Raw genomic sequence first — 21,963 nt, 5'->3', positions numbered from 1 at the left:
TACCGTCACAGAGGGGACAGACATACCACCACTAAATGGCCCACAAACAACAAGAAGAAAACAAAAGAACTCAATTCCGGAACTCACAACCAGATGGCAGAATAATGCACATTATGAGAATTCAGAAAAGCTTAACAGTGCAAACCCAGAAGATCAGCTTTATTGCCAGACTAACAAAGGAAACAGTCAGCATATGGGTAGAAAAGCCATCAATAGATGGGAATACCACTCGAAAAAGGTTTAATAAAACATTAAAGTCCCTTTCTCCTTAAAACAAAAACACAGTAGCACTGTGTTTTGATGCTGGCTGTGTTTTCTGAATTACAGGCTTTTGTTTTGAGCACTGTTATTTTAACAGAATTTATACTCTCAAGTGTTTTATGTCCATCTCCAAAAACCGTGATCAACTAAAATCAAGCTGCTATTGGGCGAAATGTAGGTTTCACTTTGAAACAAGGGAGATTACACTACAATATTTCTAAAACACCCTTCAGTGTGATTAATTTTTACGTTTGAATGTTATTTTCCATTTGCTTTTATTTGTAAGTAGCACTGTGAAGTGAAAACAACACGAGGAGAAAAAAAACATAAGAATTTATTTGTGAATAAAACACAGACACAGAGTAACATGGGAAAACCCTGCTTTGAATGATCCATGTAAACATATGCAGTACTCAAAAATAGAGTTAGTAGATGACTTATGTTCTATGACAGACAGCTTTGCCAAGCTGTAGCATTAATATTCAAGAATGTTTGAATCTCTATCTGAATGAACCATGTGTGTGCCTTGTGAAGTCAAGTCAATGATAGAGTTCCATTCAAGAACAAAACTCAAGTTCAGCTTCAACCATGTGGATGATTTCCTGCTGTCTAGAATGAGCAAGAAGTGAAACTCATAGTGAGGTGCGGTAGAACACACAGAAATTGATCACAAGACTACAAAGACAAAATGGACATTCCTTTTACAAATAAAATGTCCAACCTTATGCTGCATAAGTAATACAAGAGAAAACTATCCCTGAAAAGATCTATTGCAGAAGTCAGTAATTTTAGCAACAGTTCAAGGGTTAAAATAATGTTTCCATCGGTTTTACAGCACACCATTTTGGTGAGTAGCAGCAACATAACTTTAGACTGTAAAGTACAAAAATATTAATCTTGCGCATCAAAAGGGAATAAATACGCTGTAGTCCAGCACACAGTAAACAGATAGTGACATTCATTTGGTGATGGAAAAAAGGAGTGTTTGGTTTCTTAGAACAGGTGAGTAGGGCAAAATTGGAACAACGGCAGAGGGCAGCATCAATACGAACAGCAACTAGTCAAAATTAGTTTGGCACTCAAACTCCTTAAATACCCTATTGTGCAAACTTGCACTGCAAGCTAGAATGGCAAAGTATTAATTCAATTAGACCTGTTCTAATAATTCCACCCACACTTACCTAAACATCATGTTTGGAAAAACCTTAATGGGGGTTTGGGGTGTCAGTAGGCAAAAAATAGAAGTTGTCAAGATTGAACAATCAGAGAAAAACATAGCTGTACACTTCAGCCAATTTGAGATCAGTCCACCCATGACAAAACTATGGACGTGCAAGCGTAAACGTTAGAGTTTCAATTTAACCATTATGTTGTTCTGTTACTGATTAAACAATTGGTGCAAACTTTTAGTGATTATCAGTATTAATTACACAACAATCAATTATAAGTTTCACAACCTTAACTGTTGCCTCAGCTAACATGTCAAGACCACCAAAAAATATGATACAAACACAGTGCCTAAATGGTTGTAGGATATCCCATTGCAGCTATTAAATAGGGTGTATGTATATATTTTCTCAATTAAAAAAACAAGATTAAAGTGATTCCACAGTGAGGTGTTGAAAGAATACAAAATCTAATGTTTAAAAAGAAAGCAACACTAAAGTTCACTCAGTGGTGTAACAAAACTTGAGGACGCCCCCCACACTCCGGACCCAGTCAGGAGCTTTCAGGCCAGGGGCCCGCCGCCTGTGCATAGTGCAGAGAGGGTCCCCAGGAGATAACCACCCACCTTCCCGCACCTCGGTGCTGCAAGGACTATTGTTACGCTACTGAGTTCACCAGTTATTTTTTACTGAGCTAACTTGCACCCCCAAACTTCTTATGACCTAACATATTATAATCACTTAAATGACTCATTGATGGCCTCACTGGTGACCTGAAAATATAGTCAGTCATTCACAACATAGTGACTGAGTGTGCCTGAGCGAATCCATAGCATTAGCCTTTGAGGCAATTGTAATTGTGCACGTTGAAAATTATACGGTGCACTGTTTTTAAATCACTAAAAGTTGGGTTGGCGTGGAAGACATGCTCCGAGTTAATAAAATAATTTGAACACAAACAAGGTAAAGGTTGATTGCACCTGACGTAGACTGGAGAGTTATGATTGAGAGTAGGGTATGGTTTAAAGTGAAAGCCTGGTGCAGAAAATAACACCATGAGGAAGGCTGAAGCTGGTGTTGACAAAAAAATTATCGATTAGTGGTTATCTGTCTACGTGACCATGTTAAATAATTGCAATACAATGGTATAGACAAACTCAATATAATGTGTGAATATTTATTTCCACAACTTTGCTGAAGATTGTGATGCATTGCTGATTGTAGAATAATATATGCAATGGTGTCCACTTGGAGATGGTTTATATCACCCTGGTATTATAAGATGGGTTCCAAGGATGTATGCCACTGCGCCCATCTCAGGAACGTATGTAATGGCTTTTTTTTACTTAACTACAGAGAGTTGTCCGACGGACCTCACAGATGGTATCATGTGAAGTATAAGTTTGAAATCCCATTAAGGATCTAGAAAATTGTCCTCAGTTGCAGCATGTTGAATTAGCTCAAATCCACAAACCCTATAGGCCAGTGTCACAATGATTTTTATAAAATCATAATGATTTCATTTAGCATGTCATGAGTGATGTAATATGTAAGGTAATAAGCAGTGCACAGCAGGAGTGCAAGTTATAGTTAGCTTACTAAACTAAAACTAGTGAACTTCATTTTTTTTCTAATGCTAGTTTCTATGTTATTTCAAAACCATACTATAACGCAGTTTTAATCTTTGTTATTTTTAGTGAATTCTGTTTAACGAACGCTAAAATCTTAATACCATACCCAAATATAATGTTACTTTAACCTCTATTTTCTGTGAATTTCTAGTGATTTGATCATATTCACTTAACTTCCATAATAAGCATAGCTTTTGGCCAGGCCCTGCCCCAATCCCTTGCAGGAGGCTAGTTGCTCAGTGGCACCCAACCCATCCACACAACGGTTTTGGCCTTGTGCAGCATTATGTTGGCTGCAAGGCCTGACCTTTGGGCAGGCCATGCGTCCAACAAACCCGCTGGTGCACAAAACCCTGGCTGAGCAGCCTTTGGTCATACACAGCATGGGGTTAGCCATAGGGGCTGGCCTATGGCCTATCGCCTGTGGGCAGCCAAACCCCTACATATTTTTTTATGGCACCACTGTATTCCTGTAGTACAGTATTCAAACATCTGCTCCATGATCCTGCAGTACGGCTCCTGCAGGAGTGCCCTGCTGGATGCTGAGGGGAGTACCATAGTATGAAAATTAGCAGAGGGGGTTAAATGGAAGGGGTCCCTCTGGGTCACCCTTACGAATGCAGAGGATCAGGGTGTCCATACCCTGCTCCCATATGTGTTTTTTGTATATTACTTAAGGATACGAGTACAGTGTCCGGTAATGGCGACAGCAACATTCTACTTCCACCTGTGGCCAGCCAATAAGATTGTGCGATCCTGTGGTACCGAAAAGGCAAGCGGGAGAATCAGCTCTCACTGCCAATCAAAAAGTGTTTCTTTTTTTTACTTTTAAGGTATTACAGGAGTTCTGCTGGACCATCTGTCCAGATATATCAATTTTTAAAAAAACGATTTCAAGCCCATCGAGGAGCACCTCTTTAGGCACAAGCAACTTGAAAACAGCTTTACACTAAAACACAGAAAGCCCACTTTTTGATTGTAATTCTAACTTTCTGCCAAATCTGGTGTAATTCCGTTTTCTTTGCATCGCTTTCCAAAACGTCCGAGAGGAACGAACGAGGAACGATCACTTTACAGGTAGAAGTGGAGGAGGGGGAACTTTTTTATTTGGAAAATTGGTGAAGAGTCATCAAGCGGCACCAAAGTTATTAGCAAAACCAAAAGCACTCATCTTATGGAAACTCTGACCAAACTATAACTTGCCACTGTGCAATATAGCCTTTTTCAAATACCTTATTTTTCATTTACTTTATCAGAAGTTTACTTTACAACTTACTTTTTTGTTTTAAATACTTACTTGTACATACCTGATGCACTGTCTGCAATGTAACAATTTCCTAGCTACTGTTTAAGATGTAAAGGCAGCACACCCTTGAAATTGCCTATAACTCTTTAAAGTAGAGTAACCCATGCCCAGCTCTGTCCAAATGAGCTTCAACCCCATTTAACTACCAGGCCAACCTAGAACCAAGCTTTGAAGGCACTATATTTCGAAAGGGTAATATGTAATGTGGATCCTTGAAACGTCGATCACCAAACTGTTCTGCAAATCTACGTCAATGACCATACTAACTTACTGGATTTCTCATGAAATACTTCAGATTAATTCAATTCGGGGGAGCCAAGTGATTTATCTGTAAATGTGGTTGCTCCTCTAACAACTGAACTTTTTTCAATACACATTTAGGATCTATAAAAATGTTGTTGTCCATTCTAATTATTTTTCTTTTATTTAATGTCGGATTCATTATTGTAATTGTATTGCAATTGCATTTATATAGCGCTTACTACCCCCGACGAGGCGTCGAAGTGCTTTTTCGGCAGGTAACACGCTACTCCGGAACCCATAGAGGATTAGTGTTGAATTGGAATAGTGATACATGCAAGTACATTTTAAGTGGTGGATAGGTTAGTCAGTTATTTGGAATGATAGCAGAAGGATAGAGGAGGAAAAAAGGTTTGTATTTATATAGCGCTTGTTACTCATGATGGGGTGTTGAAACATGCTTTTCAGGAAGCCCATAAAGGATTAGTGGTGAATTAATATGGTGAAATATGAAAGTAATTTCAGTGGTGGATATTAGTCGGTTATTTGGAGTGATAAGGATAGCAGAGGGATAAAAGGGGAAGAAAGGTTTGCGTTCATATAGCACTTGTTACTCCTGATGGATGTTGAAGCAATTTTCTGGCGAGTAGCAAGCCACTCCGGAACTCAAAGGCTTTATTGAACACGTGCAGATTTTTGCTCTTATAAGATAATAAGCCACTGTCTTTTAGTGTAAAACTATGGAGAAGAGCTTGAGGTTTTGATTGCGATTGAGGGAGCAGGAAACATGGGCTTGCTTGAGATCCAGCTTCACCACTTGACAAAAATATGTGACCCGGCAAGTCACTTTACCACACAGTGCGCCTTATTTTCTCTCCACTACCAAGCTTTGGCGTATAGGTTTTACCATAAACCTAGTATGCATCACAAACGGATTAATCTTTTGGCTCACTCATTCAAATATCACAGAGGCGATGAGTATAGTCCAAATAAATATCTTCTTTATTTTGGCAATTTACCAGGTAAAACACACAGCCAACGCGTTTCGTTCCGTGGTGGAACTTCGTCAGGGCATATACTCAGCTGCGTATGATAAACCAGAGAGTCGATAGGTGTATCAAGAATCAAAACCGGAGGGCACCAAATTGGAACCATGTAAACATACTTGCTTCAAATTCAATCCAAATGTGCAAGCGATATTTATGTGTATCTATAGAGGCGTTATGTCTTCTGCCCCTTTATGAATAGATCTTTCCGAAGTACTTAGAGGAATGATAATCACGAGAAGCTAGATTTGGCTCCTATGTAGTCACAAAGTCTTACAATATGACATCTCTCTAATGATGTATACAGGGAGGAGCCCAGAGGATGCTTGGATCACCTCCTGTGGTTGCAATGCGGGCTCAATCAAAATCAGAAAACCCCGGCATAATAACAGGGAGAGACGAGCCGTACATAGGAGCCAAATCTAGCTTCTCGTGATTATCATTCCTCTAAGTACTTCGGAAAGATCTATTCATAAAGGGGCAGAAGATATAACGCCTCTATTGATACACATAAATATCGCTTGCACATTTGGATTGAATTTGAAGCAAGTATGTTTACATGGTTTTAATTTGGTGCCCTCCGCTTTTGATTCTTGATACACCTATCGACTCTCTGGTTTATCATACGCAGCTGAGTACATGCCCTGACGAAGTTCCATCACGGAAGGAAACGCGCTGGCTGTGTGTTTTACCTGGTAAATTGCCAAAATAAAGAAGATATTTGTTTGGACTATAAACATCGCCTCTGTGATATTTCAATGAGTGCGCCTTCCGCCTTTTGAAAAAGCACATTGACCGGAACTGTGCCTTGGGACGACGGGCACTGGAAGTGTGCTGCACCACAACAATATTTGACTATACTGTTGTTTTGGTTGTGCTGAACCTTGGTCAGGATGTCCTGTTCTTTTTTCTTAAAACGGATTAATCTTTTGGCTCACTACCTGTCAATATCACTTGTAAAACAAGACTCATCATTCATTGAAAAGTGAATATTACACCGACTTATCGCACATGTATTCTAAATTCATGTGGACACACAATCAAAGATTAATCATCTTCACGACAGTTATTACTTAATCTACATAGCAATTCTTTCATGACAAGGACGGCCTAAAGCAAAACCCCATGCATGGCTAGCCCTTTGATTTTAATTGCTTGCCTGTCTCTACTTTACAGAGGGCAGACATACCATACTTGTGGTGGATATGCAAATAAAATGAATATAAAGGATGCACAGTGATGATTATGTCATTTAATTTGCTTTTGGTCGGCACGATTTGCACTAGTACTATTAATTCACAGGCATGGACAGGTGGGGTTCAATAGTAATCACATGCCAGCCTTGTGAATTGACTTTGTACCTTCAGAAATCGCAAACACACTGAACTTGTTCACAGTAGAGTGCTGCATTGAAATCTTAAAATCTCCTGCTCAATAAAACATCACACTGTCTGAAGTTTAAACTTTCAATCATTTAACAATTCCTTCAGAGGGCTTGGGTGGCCAATAAAATCGAGGACATAGGGATGTCATTAAAAAAAAAATTCTAGTAACCTTCTAATTGATCAACGCCTGAATATTAGTTAACCACACAGTACAAGATTTAACCCGAAAAGCCACATGATAGCACTAGAAAAATGCATCCAATTTTTTTATGCATCAATGTAGAAAACAATCAATCATAAAAAAATCACCAGCCATTTAAAAAAAATCATTCTTCAGCCAAACACTAAAGAGAATGGGGATATAAAATTAGAGAACAGATACATGGCTTTGGTCAACTTTACTTTACAGCACCGCGTTAAAAAATGAGAATTCAGCAGCAACTAATGAAATTCAACAAATTCTTCAAGAACTCTGGGAATCTGGTTCTGGTAAGTAAGGTCATATACCCGCACCGCTCGGGCGGCCAGGCACTTTAGGCTCAGTTTCATTTGCGTTTTAAGTAGTATCTCAGACACTCCAGTGGTGCTTTTATCCAGAGGAGTCTTTTTCTGTTTGTTCGTCATGTCTGTGTGTGCCCCAGCTTCCACAAGGCTGATGATAATGGCGTGCAAAGTCAAAAAGTCGCTGATGGGTCTATTGTACTGTACAATCAAGTGAAGCGGGCTATTTCCTTCATTGTCCACAGCATTCACATCTGCACCACAATCCAGCAAGAGTTTTGTGACCAGCGCATTGGGAAAGCTGCAGACATCATTGGTGTGAAAGTCATCCACTGGTGTGCTGCAATTAACAGCAAGATGTAGCAGGCTGGAACTATCCCTTGTGCGGGGGTCAAGTTGGATTAGGTTGTAAATCTGTTTGTTGATTCTAGACTGTTCCTCAACACTACAACGAGTCTTCGTGGAGATGCAGACAAGGTACAGGAAGGTAAATATATTGCATTCATAGTTGTCAAGAGCGGTTTGCAGGTCGGTGTCTTGTGGGTTCTTAATTCTAGCCATTCCTCTTTCAATTTCCAAGACACTGCACCTCAACACACTTTCAATGTCCTTAGCTTTCACTGGTTCATTTAGGTGGATCATCTGGGAGAAGACTTGAGCAAACCGTAGGAGATCCTTGTGGGTATTACGATTCCCTTTCTGTCGCAAGTGAAGAGCATGAAGCCAAAGCTTGATACAGTGCTCAAATTCCATATTGTCTGCATATACAGCCCCGCGGTAAATAATAGGATGGGAAACATCAATATTATCAGATCCCAGAATCCGCTCCCGAACTAGAAGACCTTCCATGTGCAGTGCATCAGTGTCATGTCTTATTCCATCTAGTTCTTCAGGAGTTCGACATTCAGTTCGCTTTCCATAAGCCTCTATGGGAGGAAGGACTTCCTTTTGGATTAGGTTACTGGGGTCTCTATACCTTTCTAACATAGCTAGGTACAGGTACTGGTAGGTCTTCAAGATGTCATAATTCTCACGATCATTTGCAAATGATGCCCCCAATAGTTCCAGCGCCTCGATCCTGCTGCGAGTATCGCAGTCCACATGGGACAGAAGCAACTCAACAACATCTGCCTTGCAGCTTTCTGCAGCCACCTTCAAGGGTGTCATGCCATGCCCATTTGTGACCATGGCTGCTTTGCAGCGTACCAGCTCTCTGACAATTTCCAAGTGGCCAGCCTCAGCAGCAAAGTGCAAGGCAGTTGCACCGCAGTGCGCTTTGCAGTTTGGATCGGCATTCTGTTCCAGAAGATAACGGACCACATCAGTGTGCCCCTTGTATGCTGCAATCATAAGGCAAGTGTTGTCATATTTATTGGCAATGCTGATGTTGGCATTATTCTCCACCAGGTACTTGACGATATCAAGCCTACCGTCAAAGCATGCAGCCCTTAGAGGAGTCGAGTTTGTGACTGTGGTGTGGTTCACATTGGCTCCATGGCTAACCAGTAGTTTCACTACTTCAAAGTGTCCAGCTCCTGCAGCACACCAGAGAGCAGTAGCTCCATCAATGACGTAACTGAAAAGACAAACAGGTAATTAGAAGTGAAAAGATAATTTTTCTAACATTACCACGATTTTAGAAGCAAAACATGGCATTAACAAAATACTTGATGTATATTTATAGACAGAAGCCAAGTTCATCCCATCCTACTGACTGATCCATGTGACAAAATATCAGAGGAGATGGAAGAGATCCGGCACTGAGAGAGTGATACAATGTAATTATGTAAATACTGCGCCCCAACACACATACTTTGGCCATCAGGTGCACTTAATGAGATTTGATGAGCAAGAAATAACTAGATTCAGACAACGGATCTGTAAGCTGACACTCTCCTTAACATTTATTATTGCAACATGTGGTACCTCATGCTCCTCTCTGTTTACACTCATTCTGGAGACTGAGACGACTTGGCTTCGAGCTGTGTGGTGACTAAAGAATGTGGAATAGTTGTAGCAATTAAAAACATAGTTATGTCCTCTTCAGAGGGGTGCCAGGGAGAAGTTAGAACTCAAAATAAAGAAATATAAATAATACAAATGGTAGGGAGTAATACTTCGATTCAAAGTTGTTCATTAATACTTGATGCCTGCACAAAGCCCCAGAGAGGTACAAGTTTTACAGATGCAACAGGTTTCCACCTACAACAACCCCTACAGCTACTGCATAGCCATGATAATTTCAAATATTTGCACGTCGACTCATCTTTCCCGAACACACTCTACCATCTTCACCTTAGCAGATCAATCTTTAAATGTGATAGTTTCCCCACAGAACGTATGCCTCCTTCTTGGTAGGAGGCATCGCATCTCCAAAGCAACACCCCTTCTATCTCATACCAAGAACGAACTCTCCGAAAACAGAGCAGTCTGTAACATGTTTTCACCCCTTCCACTAAATCAGTGCTTTTCGGATGCTCTTACTGTCCACATACAAACCTACATAGTCTACATTTATCATCCAAAGCACACTGAGAAATTTTCCTCTGCACCTTCTCGTCACCAAACGGCAACTCCTCCATTCTTCACATCTTTCAAAAACAAAATGCTACCATTCATCCCTAGTGAGTTGGGTCAAACCTGAAATCTATCCCCAGAACACTTTCTTCAAAACTGAATTTTCTTGCGAATCTGAAAGCCTGTGAAGCGGTAAACAAAAAGACCCCCCCTTCCAGCACTCCCCACAGTGCACTAACAAGCAACTGATCCCCAATATCTAGATTTCCACTCAACGCCATCTTCTCCTAATCCTCATTATTTTACTATTAATTTATATTGGGCAATCACAGTTTTTAAATTCCCGACTTAACCACATCTCCTGGATGGTGTTTTCACAGACCAAGCCACCATAGACGTAGCTTACCATTGGACACACTTTTTTACAATGACTGATACCCAAAACACAATAGGCATAGTTTGCTCAAAGCCCACTAGATTATAATCCTTACATTTTCATTCAGCTTCAAACTTTCCTGTTGAAATGGAACATACCTAATCCAATTCTACATTAGTAGTGTCTGATTTTATATGACACAAAGTGTAAATGTCAATAACCAATTCATATGAAAACTTATTTCCTAATTAACTGAATGAGATGATATTGTCGCCCCATCAACTTCACAATAATAAATCAACCAAGACGAATGTGTATGCTGGTTGAACAGGTAATACAGCAAAAAATGTAAAGAGCCAAAATTGTCATTTCAAATTTAAAGACATCCAATGGGCCCGCCATAGCTTTTGTCAGCTTCTACATGTACATATCTCAACCTAAATTACTCCTTTATGTCCCAATCTTCTTATCTAATGATGTCCCTTATGTAGGACTCCCATAAAATACCTTCTCAGGGTAATGAGAAATTGTAAATTTTCTCAAACTTTGCTGTGCAGACAACTCCCTAACATTTTGGCTGTAATGGTGAAGCGTTAAATGAGCAACACATTTTCATTAACCCAACATAAGATCTTAAACCATGGCTGTATTCTAACGTTCCTCCATATCGGCTGGATTTACCTGTTTTTCTACATACACAGATGCAATTGGCCAATTAGTCCCTCCACCCAATGCCTGCATTTTCAAAACAACCAGAATGGAACATACTAAATTAGCCTTACAGAAACTTTTCTCACCCTATTTTCCCCCATCATGTAAATCCAGAGCCTGTTGTCAGTTCCCAAGGAATGTATGTTTTGCCAAATGAAGGCTTTACAACTGTGAATGCGCAAGACAGTAACCTGTACTCATTTACTGCATTGTTTCTGACAGTGAACTCATTGCTAAACCATAGGCATCTGCATTAACTGATCAAACGGAATTAATCCAGCAAAAAAGAAACCCATTTGCATTTTAGACTGAAACACTATCCAGTATTATTCACCACAGTGAATTGCCTCTCTCTGCCTCATTCTTCATCAACACAGATTGTTTACATTTAGTTAAGAACATTTTCAATTAATCTTGCATGATAGGTTCACTTCCCCAAAATAAACATGGTTGAAGGGTTCTGGGGTGGTAACCCTGGGCGGTGAACTCGGATCTGTTCGCGGAGTTTTACGCACTCTGCGGAGCACGCGGAGTTCCCAAAAACTCGCAGAGCGGAGTTTATGTCCTTGCTTGCACTCGTCAAGTTGGCGAGAGCAAGAGAGGAAAATCCATCTCCCAGCGAGATTTCTCCTTGCTCGCACTCGCCACGGTCTAGTTGGCTAGCGCGAGCGAGGAAAATCAACCTTGTGGCAAGATTTCTCAACGCAGGTGGTCGGGTTTCTCAATGAGAGTGGTCGCGGCAGGTCACGACCATTTATGTTGAGAAACCTACTGTTGCCGCTGGAGTAGAGCATCTACACGAGCAGCAGAAAGGAAGCTTTGCCCTCTTGCACTGTACATGGCGCAGTTCGCAATGATTTTAACACGCGGGACAAACACCCGGCGCTCAAAATCACAGCGAACAGAATGACCTTAACGCAAACTCCGCCCATGCTTAATTGAGTCAACTGGAAGAAAGAAGCCCAGGCCGTGCTGTGACACTTCTACTTATGGGGAAGCATCCCAAACACTTTACCTGGCACCAACATGTGATTAGCTCGTACCTTAGGGAGAACAGTGCCTTGATCAAACCACTTTGCAAGTTGGACAGGTTGGGGCACCAGACATGCAAGTTTGACAGGTGGGGCACCAGACATGGTTAGGTCTCAACACAAGCCACACAAGGTCTAGTCAACTCTGCATACAAATTATTTAGAGAAGCTTGCTGATTCCTTTGCCATTGTTAGTTTAGCTAAATATAAGTTAAGTTGTGCAATTTTCCTTCAAACTGATATTCTGACAGCAGTCAGACAAATAAATCATTAATCAAACACTTAAATGTGGCAATAAGTTTTGGGGAACTGTCTCCAGCTGAAAACTTTCATTCCATGAACGTAAACTTCCCAGAAATCTCAAGTTCGTAGTGAATTGGTATTTGAAATACTGTATAGATTCCAGTCTTCTTCATTCTAAAAGTAAAAAAAAAAAAGTTCCATTAAGTGGAGTCCATTTCAGTTTCATCAGTGTGCCTGTCGTTTCCTCACCTTCCTTCCCTTTACACTTTGAGACAAATCCTCTTGCTGCCATAAACTGTGTATTTATGTTGTTCGACACAGGGAACCAATTACACGTTCCCTCCTTTTAGAATGATCACCAGAGTCTTGTTCAGATTTTTTTGTCAGACAGCACTTTTAGTTTTGGTGGCCCCCTTTTGACAAGCTCATGGTAGGTTTCCAACTCTGAGGAATTAGTGATCACTGAATCCTCCCCTAATCACCACTTTTGTGGTATATAAATAAATAATACCGGATCTATTTTTGGATGAATGAATGAATAACAGATAGCTCAATAAAATAAGAGTCAAGATTCGAGGTAGTAGGAGTTTCTGCAGGTTTATTACAGCATAAGGACAGGATCAGGACAACCTGCATAGGAACAGAGGTAACAGGGCCCAGCAGGACAACTGGGGCCCAGCAGGGGAAAAGAGGCCCAGCAGCTGCTGGGGCTAGGTCTGGGATGAGCGCGCTAACATTCAATAACAAAACACAGGCATATATACATAGCGCGAACACATAGCATTACATTGCAGTAGGCGTAGCAGTGGGTGGAGCAGAAGGCGTGACGCGTAGCAGTCGCGAAAGATAACAGTAAAAAGAGGTGTAACTGGGCGTATACATAGACATGTGATGCAAATGTAACAGAATATGTCATGAATGGGCGGAAACATAGGAGGGGGCTACCTAAGGAGCCGGGACCTCTAACCTAATGGTGCGCGAAAACTGGCAATGACGTGTTACTAGGAGAAGCTGGGGGCTACGAACTCTGTGCTAGGAGCAGAGACTAGAGTCTGGAGGGTCGGAGCGACATGTACCTAAACCCTATCTGGTATCTAATGTTTAGGGAACATGTTGATATAAACTAGAAGTCATGAGGGGAAAAGCTAACTTGATTCTAAGACTGGACCATGCATTATTCTACATGTAGTGCGTGATGAAGAATACTAAATGACCATTAAATACAGTATTTCTCTAACGTGGAGACGAAAAGGCTAGACAATGACGGAAACTATTGATACAGTTCAGTAGCTTAGGAATGCAGAGAGGAGGACTGAACTGATAGCTGGAATCATAACATACTCTTGGCAGACTCAGAGGCAGAGCCGGGCTGCACCGGGCACTGCGAGGCAGGAAGTAAGTGAAGGGTCGAGGATACAGGTGGGGGCTGTATCGCTCCTCAGCGAGGCTTTCAGGAGACAGAAGCTGAATCCAGGGTCCGGGCCCTTTTGAGGCCTGGAAACGGGGACTTTATAATGGAATAACGTGCACACTGAGAAACGTGGCAACATTACTTTACATAGGCCTGATATTCGTAGTATTCACGAGGACTGGAAAATGACATATCAGAGGTGGACACAACTGTAATTGCGCCTTTAATCGGACATGGGGAATAACATATGCATATTGGTCATGCACACATAACATATGATGGATGAGGCGTAGGGACACAGAACATGGCAAAATTTACTTTTCCACATTCCCTCCTTGTCACTACGTTTCCATCAGGAAACATCAATTTTCATGATACCATCTATCATTTCATACAGTACCATTTGCTCGTCTCGAATTATCTTGGAACGGGATTTAGAACGGGGCTTGGGACTAGGAATACAAGAGGTAGCACACATGCTGCAAATCGCAGGGCCACATTGTATACAGAGGCAGCAGCTAAATATGATCGTTACTGCAATACCTAAAAAGGACAGGACTTTCCATCCCCAGGCGGAAATTATATTCCAGAACCAACCGGACCATGTCCAGGTGCCTGGATCTTGGTGTAACAGATGGGCAATTTTATGGAGTCTGGTTATAGCTGAATAAACAGACGGCGCGTTATTTGGAATGAAAATGCAGCAACTAGATCCGATGACTCTACAGGCCCCGCCCCTATCGGCCAGTATGACGTCAAGGACGAGACGATTTTGCAAAACGACAAATCTCATAGCAGATTGTTCTTCGGTTAGGTTACCTAGAGCAGAAGCAGTCTCATTAACTACAGCTTCAAGGGTTCTTGTTAACCTACGGATTAGCTTACTATTCTGGACAGGTCCTACGAAGAAGAAGAAACCTTTATTGAAATCTGTATACTGTTCTAGAGTAGTTTCAGTATAATCGACAATTGGGGACTCCCTCCTATGTCTAATGTGTACTAGATGTGTGTTTCTGTGATAATCAGATGGGGCTAGAAAAACAGGTGGCAGTAGGAAGGCAATATAACAGGTTCCCTCCCAATCGAGGGGCAGACGGACATATTAGGTCTGACCACAAATAAAATAAGAATGACGTGAAGCTTTGAAAACAGATTTCCCACTGTCACTATACTGGATAACAGTAGTACATTCACTATGACCTATATGTACAGAACCATAACTACGGACACATAATTCGCCTTTGACTGGTAGTACTGAAATAGCAGGTAAGTCTGGAGTAGTATCAGACTGAACATTCAGGACCATGAAATTCGACGAATAATTACCTAAATTATATACTTCGTTTTCTAGATCTAAACCTGTTCTGTGGGGGAAACCTTGCTTGTCTGAAAAACATGTACTGTTAAGAAAAGACATATCTGTTGAGGATGACGTTAACGTGGACCATGCTCCACACGAACCATTATGTGAGAATGGATAAGGAAACAGTGGCAGAACTCCCTTCGGTGTCTGGAAAGGGGGGAGTCGACCACACACCCAACAATTAGTGGCATTGCTGGTCTGATGTGAATAATGTAACATACGGATAAATGTGTTGTTACGCATAGCGAGGCGGTATGAATATTCGTGAGGAGGCAGATCACTAAACGTGTGCTCTACTGTGGCATTAGTAGACATATTAGCATGAGGAACTGGAAAACACAGGAAAAGTGCGTAACTAGTGCAGGAAATCATTATGCTGAGAAATAATATGAAACTCAGAAAAACGATACATTGGAGTGAACTTCGACTGACCCTCTCACTATGGGGGTCTATTTTATACATGTCAGAAACAGTCCAACCGTTTCACCTAGGGGAGGACTTATACAATCAAACTGACTGACTTATTTTACTAGACCTGAGCTTTAACTTATACTCCTGCTGCGGAGTTTTCTCTAATAAGGGAGGGGTTGTAATAATGTCTTGTGCGGGACAGTCCTTTAAAACAATGTTCTGGCAATCTTTCGAATCCTGGAAATCCTTGGAAATGTTCTTGGAGACTGGTTTCAATCCTTTGAAAAGTTTTACATGAGAAAGGTGGACCCACCCCTTTCTGCCTTCCAACTTGACGGCAGTACGGGTGGTCAAGAGGACCTGACGTGGCTCCTTCCAACGTGGTTCCAGCGGACTTGATCTGTCAAAATTTCTGATCATCACAAGGGAGCCTGGAACGATCTCGTGCGGTGCCACCTCGGTATTGTCTGGAAATGCGGCGGCAACCTGTGAACGACATGAGTTGAGGGCAGACATCAAGGAAGCTAGGTAATCTGTCAGCATATTACATGAAACATCAGTAATACTTCGGGGCCTTGGAGTACCCCACATGTTAGGGGGGCGGCCGAATACGACCTCGTACGGGGACAGACCTGATCTGGAATGTGCGACCATGCGCATATAAAACAAAGCGACTGGCAGAGCTATTAACCAGTCCACACCTTTGTCTTTACAGACTTTTGCAATGCGGATTTTCAGGGTTTGATTATGTCTCTCTACGAGACCGGCTGCTTCAGGATGGCGTACACAATGGAACTTCCACTGGTACCCTAACAAAAGGGAAACGTGCTTCATGAGTTCAGATGAGAATGGCTGGCCGTTATCAGAATATACGACTCTAGGGAGTCCGTATCTAGGGAAAAATTCACGAACCAACTGCTTGGCAGTGGTCGCGGCTGTGTAATCTGGGACTGGATATGCTTCTGTCCACCTGGACAAAGCGCATACAACTACAAGGACATACTTGAAACCTCGACATCGCTCCATCTGAATATAATCCATCTGGAGGACCTCAAAAGGGTGGTCAGGAGGCTGGAAACCACCTTGTTCCACCGGGACACTTTTACCTGGATTAAACTGACAACATATCATACAGGTGCGGACTTTCTGCTTGGCTGCAGCTCGTAAATGCTTGTTGAACCAAATGTTCTGGATACTATCTAACATAGCTTTTTCTCCTAAATGTGCTGGACTATGTGCGGTATTGATAATGACTTGAACCATAGAATCGGGGAGAAACCATGTGGCTCTACCCTTCGTTAACCATCCTTGATCTGTCTGGACCCCTCCTTGTTCAGACCATTTCTTGATTTCATCGGGAGTAGCATGTAACTGTATATCTATGACATCTTGTGTAGGGTCCTTAACTGTCATGCATGTAATCAGATCTGGAGTACGTGTCTGATTAACTGGAATGTCTGGAGTCTGTGCTGTAAGCTTGGCTGTGCGGTCTGCTAGATCATTACCCTGGGAGATAATGTCAGTGACTTTCGTATGTGCTTTACATTTCATGATAGCAATAGATGTCGGTAAATGTATGGCATCTAACAGGGCTTGAATAAGGAGACCATGCTGAATCTTGGTTCCATGAGAAGTCATGAAACCTCTCTCCTGCCAGAGCACTCCGAAGTCGTGTACAACTCCGAATGCGTAACGTGAATCTGTGTAAACATTAACCTTCAGGTTCTTGGCATGTATACAGGCTTGTGTCAGAGCGACTAGCTCTGCTGCTTGAGCGGACAGGGTATCAATACGGTGTGTTTCAATAACTTCAGTGTCAGTAGTCACTGCATACGCGGCGACTAGTTCTCCTGTACTAGTTCTCATACATGAACCATCCACATAAAGTGTCAAGTCGGGATCTGGTAACGGAATGTCTGTCAGATCTTGTCTTGGCTTCGTCGTAATATTAACTACTTCCACACAGTCGTGTGGGTCTGGATTTGAATTAACTGATGGTAACAGTGTAGCGGGATTCAGAATGTTGCAGCGTCTGATTTCTATGTGTGGCTGGAACAGTGTCAATTCATAACCTGTTAAACGTGCAATTGTCAAGTGCTGTGTTTGTGTTCGGTTTAAAAGAACTTCCACTGAATGTGGGACTTGTACTGTCAGGGAGTGTCCTAAAACTATGGAATCACTTTGTCTGATAGCTAGAGCTGTGGCTGCAACTGACTTGAGGCACGCAGGCAACGCCTGGGCGACTGGATCTAATGTGCTCGAAAAATAAGCACAGGGCTTGTATTGTCCTGCTTGATCTTGTGTGAGAACAGATAATGCTGTACCTTCGCGTTCAGTAACGAAAAGTGTAAAAGGCTTACTGTAGTTCGGTGTAGCTAGAACTGGAGCTTGACATAGGGCTTTCTTTAACTCGTTGAAACTAAGTGTATGTTCAGATGTCCAAGGGAGGACAGTCGATACGGCTGCCTCCTGTGTCGTTAACTGTATCAGTGGCTTGGCTAGAAATGCATACTGGGGAATCCATTGTCTACAATAAGAAGTAAGGCCGATAAAGGCACGTACCTCCTTCTGGGTTCTGGGCTGGGGAAGACTCGCTATTAACTGGATACGGTCGGGTGTCAACTGCCTACCCCTCTTGGACAGCAAGTGTCCTAAGTATACCACTTGCTGGACACAGAATTGAAGCTTCGAAGGTGACACCTTGTGCCCCATCTCGGCTAGAAAATACAGAACTGTAAGGGATGCTCGCTCGCAAGCACGTTCAGAACGGGCTGTGATCAGTAGATCATCGACATACTGGAGCAGGGCAGTGTCAGTTGGCATGTGAATATTGTCTAGTTGTCTCTTAAGTGCTTGACTATAAATACTAGGACTTTCTGTGAAACCTTGAGGAGCGCGTGTAAACATATAGCTCCTTCCATTTAAACAAAATCCGAAAAGAAACTGGCTGTCTGGATGAATTGGAACACTGAAAAATGCATTCTTGAGGTCTATGACAGTGAAAAACATGGCTTCGGAATCAATGGCTGTTAACAGGGAAGAAATATCTGGGACAACTGGGTACTGAGGAATAATACATTTGTTAAGCTCTCGTAAATCAATCACTAATCGATATACTGGGGGTGCATTCGGATCAGTACGTTTCATGACTGGAATGATCGGAGAATTACATACATTGGAGTCAGTTTCTACAACTACTCCTTGAGCCATGAGCTCGTCAATAATTTTGGATAAGGCTGCTACAGCCTCGGGTGGCAATCTGTACTGTCTGATTCGTGGTAACACTACACCTGGCTTGAGAGTCACACGATGGGGTGTGATTTGCATGTAACCTACATCAGTTGGACCTTGCGCCCATAAATGCTGCGGAACATTAGACAATCTTGAATCAAAATCTCGTAATACATAGTGACCCTTAAAGTCACGTAGGAACAGGCGTATTCCCTCTGGGGAACAGCAAATAACTGCACCTAATTCTTTCAGTGTCTTAATGCCTAATAGATTTTCTGGACATGACTTAGTAAGTAACAGATCAGTAGTGCGGGACAATGGACCTACTTCTAGAGTGACTGGCTTTGATATCTCGTTAACTATTGGTTTTCCTGAAAATCCAAGGGAAACATTTCTTGAGCCTGAGAGCGGAGCCCCTGGAACTTCGGCATGACTAATTGTGGTCCTACTTGCCCCTGTATCAATCAAAAACTTTCTGTCTTTCCCTAATACTTGACTATGAACATAGGGACCTTCTTGATCTACAGGTATCTCGATGAGAGGCAAGCCTACCTCCCTCTCTAGGCTGTTTCATGAATATGACTGGTACTCTGGATACTCAGACTGTGCATACTGGTACATCTGCGATGTAACATGCTGTGTTGCAGCAATAGGCTGCGGTACTGAAACTGTCTGTTGTGCATTCTGTGGCTGAGGAATCTGTGAAACTTGTTCTTGTCTAGGCGGACGTGGTCTTTCTTTAGTCTTACCAGTAGCTATGTTATGTTTCAGAACTGCACACTCGTTTATAAAATGACCTGGCTGTTTACAATAATTGCAGTCCCCTTTAACGGGAGCTGCAGGATGACTGGCTTGATTCGGACCCCTCTTCTGACTGTCTTGAGGAACAGATTGTGCAACTAGCACTTTCATTTTCGTATCTTTCATACGTTTTCTTTCGTGTTCTTGCTCTTCTCTGATTCTATTCTGGTGGTACTGGAGCATCTGGAGCATCTGGGACGGAGTATTTGCTTGCCAGGTGCTTTCGACTTTTAAAACTCGGTTTTTAATTTGTGGGCTTGAATTCTCGACTAATTTGGTGACGAAAAGATGAGGGTATGACTCACTACTTGTCTTGAGACCACTATTAATACTGAAGCATTTTTCAAATCTAGAATAAAAATCACTAATATCTTCATCTTGTTTCTGTTTACAGGCTGAGATTGCATCCCAGTCTTCTTTTCTCGTTGTCAATAATCTGGGTAAAACTTGAATCAGTAATTCTGGTAATTCCTTACATTTATCTCCAAGACCGGTACCTGGTACTCGTGCCTTGTCTTCAGCTTCTAGAGCTGCCCAATCGATCTTTTTCTCTCCCACCTCCCATTCTTTTTCCTTTAACTTTTCATACACCCCTGCGGGTAACAGGACCTTTAACATTTTAATGATATCTGGGTAAGTGTATTCTCCCATACGGAGCATGTCTTTTAATTCTCTATGGAACCCTGCTGGATCTTTGTCATGACAGGGAATTAATTTCTTCATTTCCAGAAGTTCCATCTTCGATATTGGAGTGTATACAAACACTCGTTGCATTACGCCACCCGCCCCTTGGACTGGGTGGACTTCTCGTAACGGATTCTGTCTGTCTATGTAGAATGGTTTACTTTCTGGGGGTGAGACATGAACAAAATGCGGGTTCAGGAACGTTCTATATTTGTGGCGCTGTTCTAGAATGACACTAATTAAATCGGTACCTAGACCTCTCCATCTATACTGGAGTAACTCGTTCAGGACATCGTGTAACGGACCTGGATCAGAATGTTGACCCTCATACAGAGTAATGAGGTACTGGATCATATACATACCCACCAGTCGTTGCTCGGCTGGGGGCAGTTTCAGAAACATTTGTACCACTATTTCGTCTGGAAAAGTGGTAGAATCAGTAATCCATCGGACTGCTGATCGGGCTAGTTCTTGTTCATGCATAGTACTTAATTCACTGTAACCGATTCGTGATTTCAGAATGTAATCGGTAGCTTGAAATACTTGTTCTAGAGAACCTTGTTCTGGTGCTAGATGATGAAAAATAGACTTGGGTTCTAGACGTAAATGGCGATCTGGAAATCTGGATTTTCCTACATACGCTATTCTGGCGGGATTCTCGTTCTCTTCCTCTTCAGGATCAGAGACACTTTCTTTCTCGCTTACTTGTGTTGCTTTACGCTGGTCGTGTAACCTTATTATTTCTTTACGAATTTTCTTGTACATACTCTCCATGGCACTGACGGTCTTGTGCTTACCCTCGGCTATATTATCACTCCACCTTGTCAGGATTCTCATTTCGGCGGGATCTTTAGACGGGTAATCTTGTTCTCTTATTAGACAATTGATCAGGAACTTTAATATCATGAGCTGAATCTCGGCTTTCCTTTGAGACATAATCTCGCCAATACTTTCTGGATCATCCCCTGTACGGATGAAACGATATATTCTGTCTAGATCTTCTTTCATATTTGGCAGGGTGACTAGATACTCGGTCACTCTCCTTACACGTAAGGAATATAAAACCATAGTATATTCGCCTGGAACTGGATCATAGACACATTCGTTAAGGGCTTGCCTGATTTCTGTAACAGACTTATTACTTTTAGGAGTACGCTGTGATGCTTGAGCATGTAATTCGAGTGCTGATAAACGCTTGTGTGGCGGCGGGGTTTGAGGAGTAGCTCCTCCTGCGGCCCCTAAACTGGAGTCGTCTACTGAGGCTCTACGTCCTGGCAGAATGGGAAATGGAACTGTAGGCTGGACCGGGGGTACCGTAACAGGTACTCCGGTGTCTGGAGGAACATGAATTACCTGGTTTACAGGGACTGGCGGAGCGCGAACAGGATTGGCATATTCGGGGACTGTGTCGTCCAGATAGGACGAAATAAAAATATCAGCTGCGGTCGGTTTGTGACGTAGTTTGGTCGGAATTAATGGTGGCGGGAAATTACTGGATGCCTCTGGGGTCGCTTTTGGCACTCCTTCGGCAAGAAGAGGATACATACCCTTAATAAGGGCATGCCTCTGTCTGTCTGACTGTTCGGCTTTGACTTGTTCACCTATCTCGATTAATTCTCTTTCTTGAGCTCGTTCTTGGGATTCTCTA

General features: G+C 42.1%; 1 protein-coding gene across 1 annotated transcript in view; it reads right to left on the bottom strand.

The window, feature by feature from the left end:
- Positions 1–575: 575 nt before the first annotated feature.
- The window catches only part of FEM1B (fem-1 homolog B), a 60,650-nt gene continuing 39,262 nt past the window's right edge, over positions 576–21,963 (bottom strand). The window contains exon 2 of the mRNA XM_078683062.1: positions 576–9,112. Coding sequence (XP_078539188.1) covers positions 7,477–9,112 — 1,636 coding nt within the window. The 3' untranslated portion in view covers positions 576–7,476. The remainder of the gene's footprint in view (positions 9,113–21,963) is intronic.

Source organism: Lissotriton helveticus, chromosome 3_1 (genome assembly GCF_964261635.1).
Source record: "Lissotriton helveticus chromosome 3_1, aLisHel1.1, whole genome shotgun sequence".
Classification (NCBI taxonomy): domain Eukaryota; kingdom Metazoa; phylum Chordata; class Amphibia; order Caudata; family Salamandridae; genus Lissotriton; species Lissotriton helveticus.
Note: the sequence above shows the minus strand (reverse complement) of the source record. Positions and strands in the feature narration are given on the sequence as shown.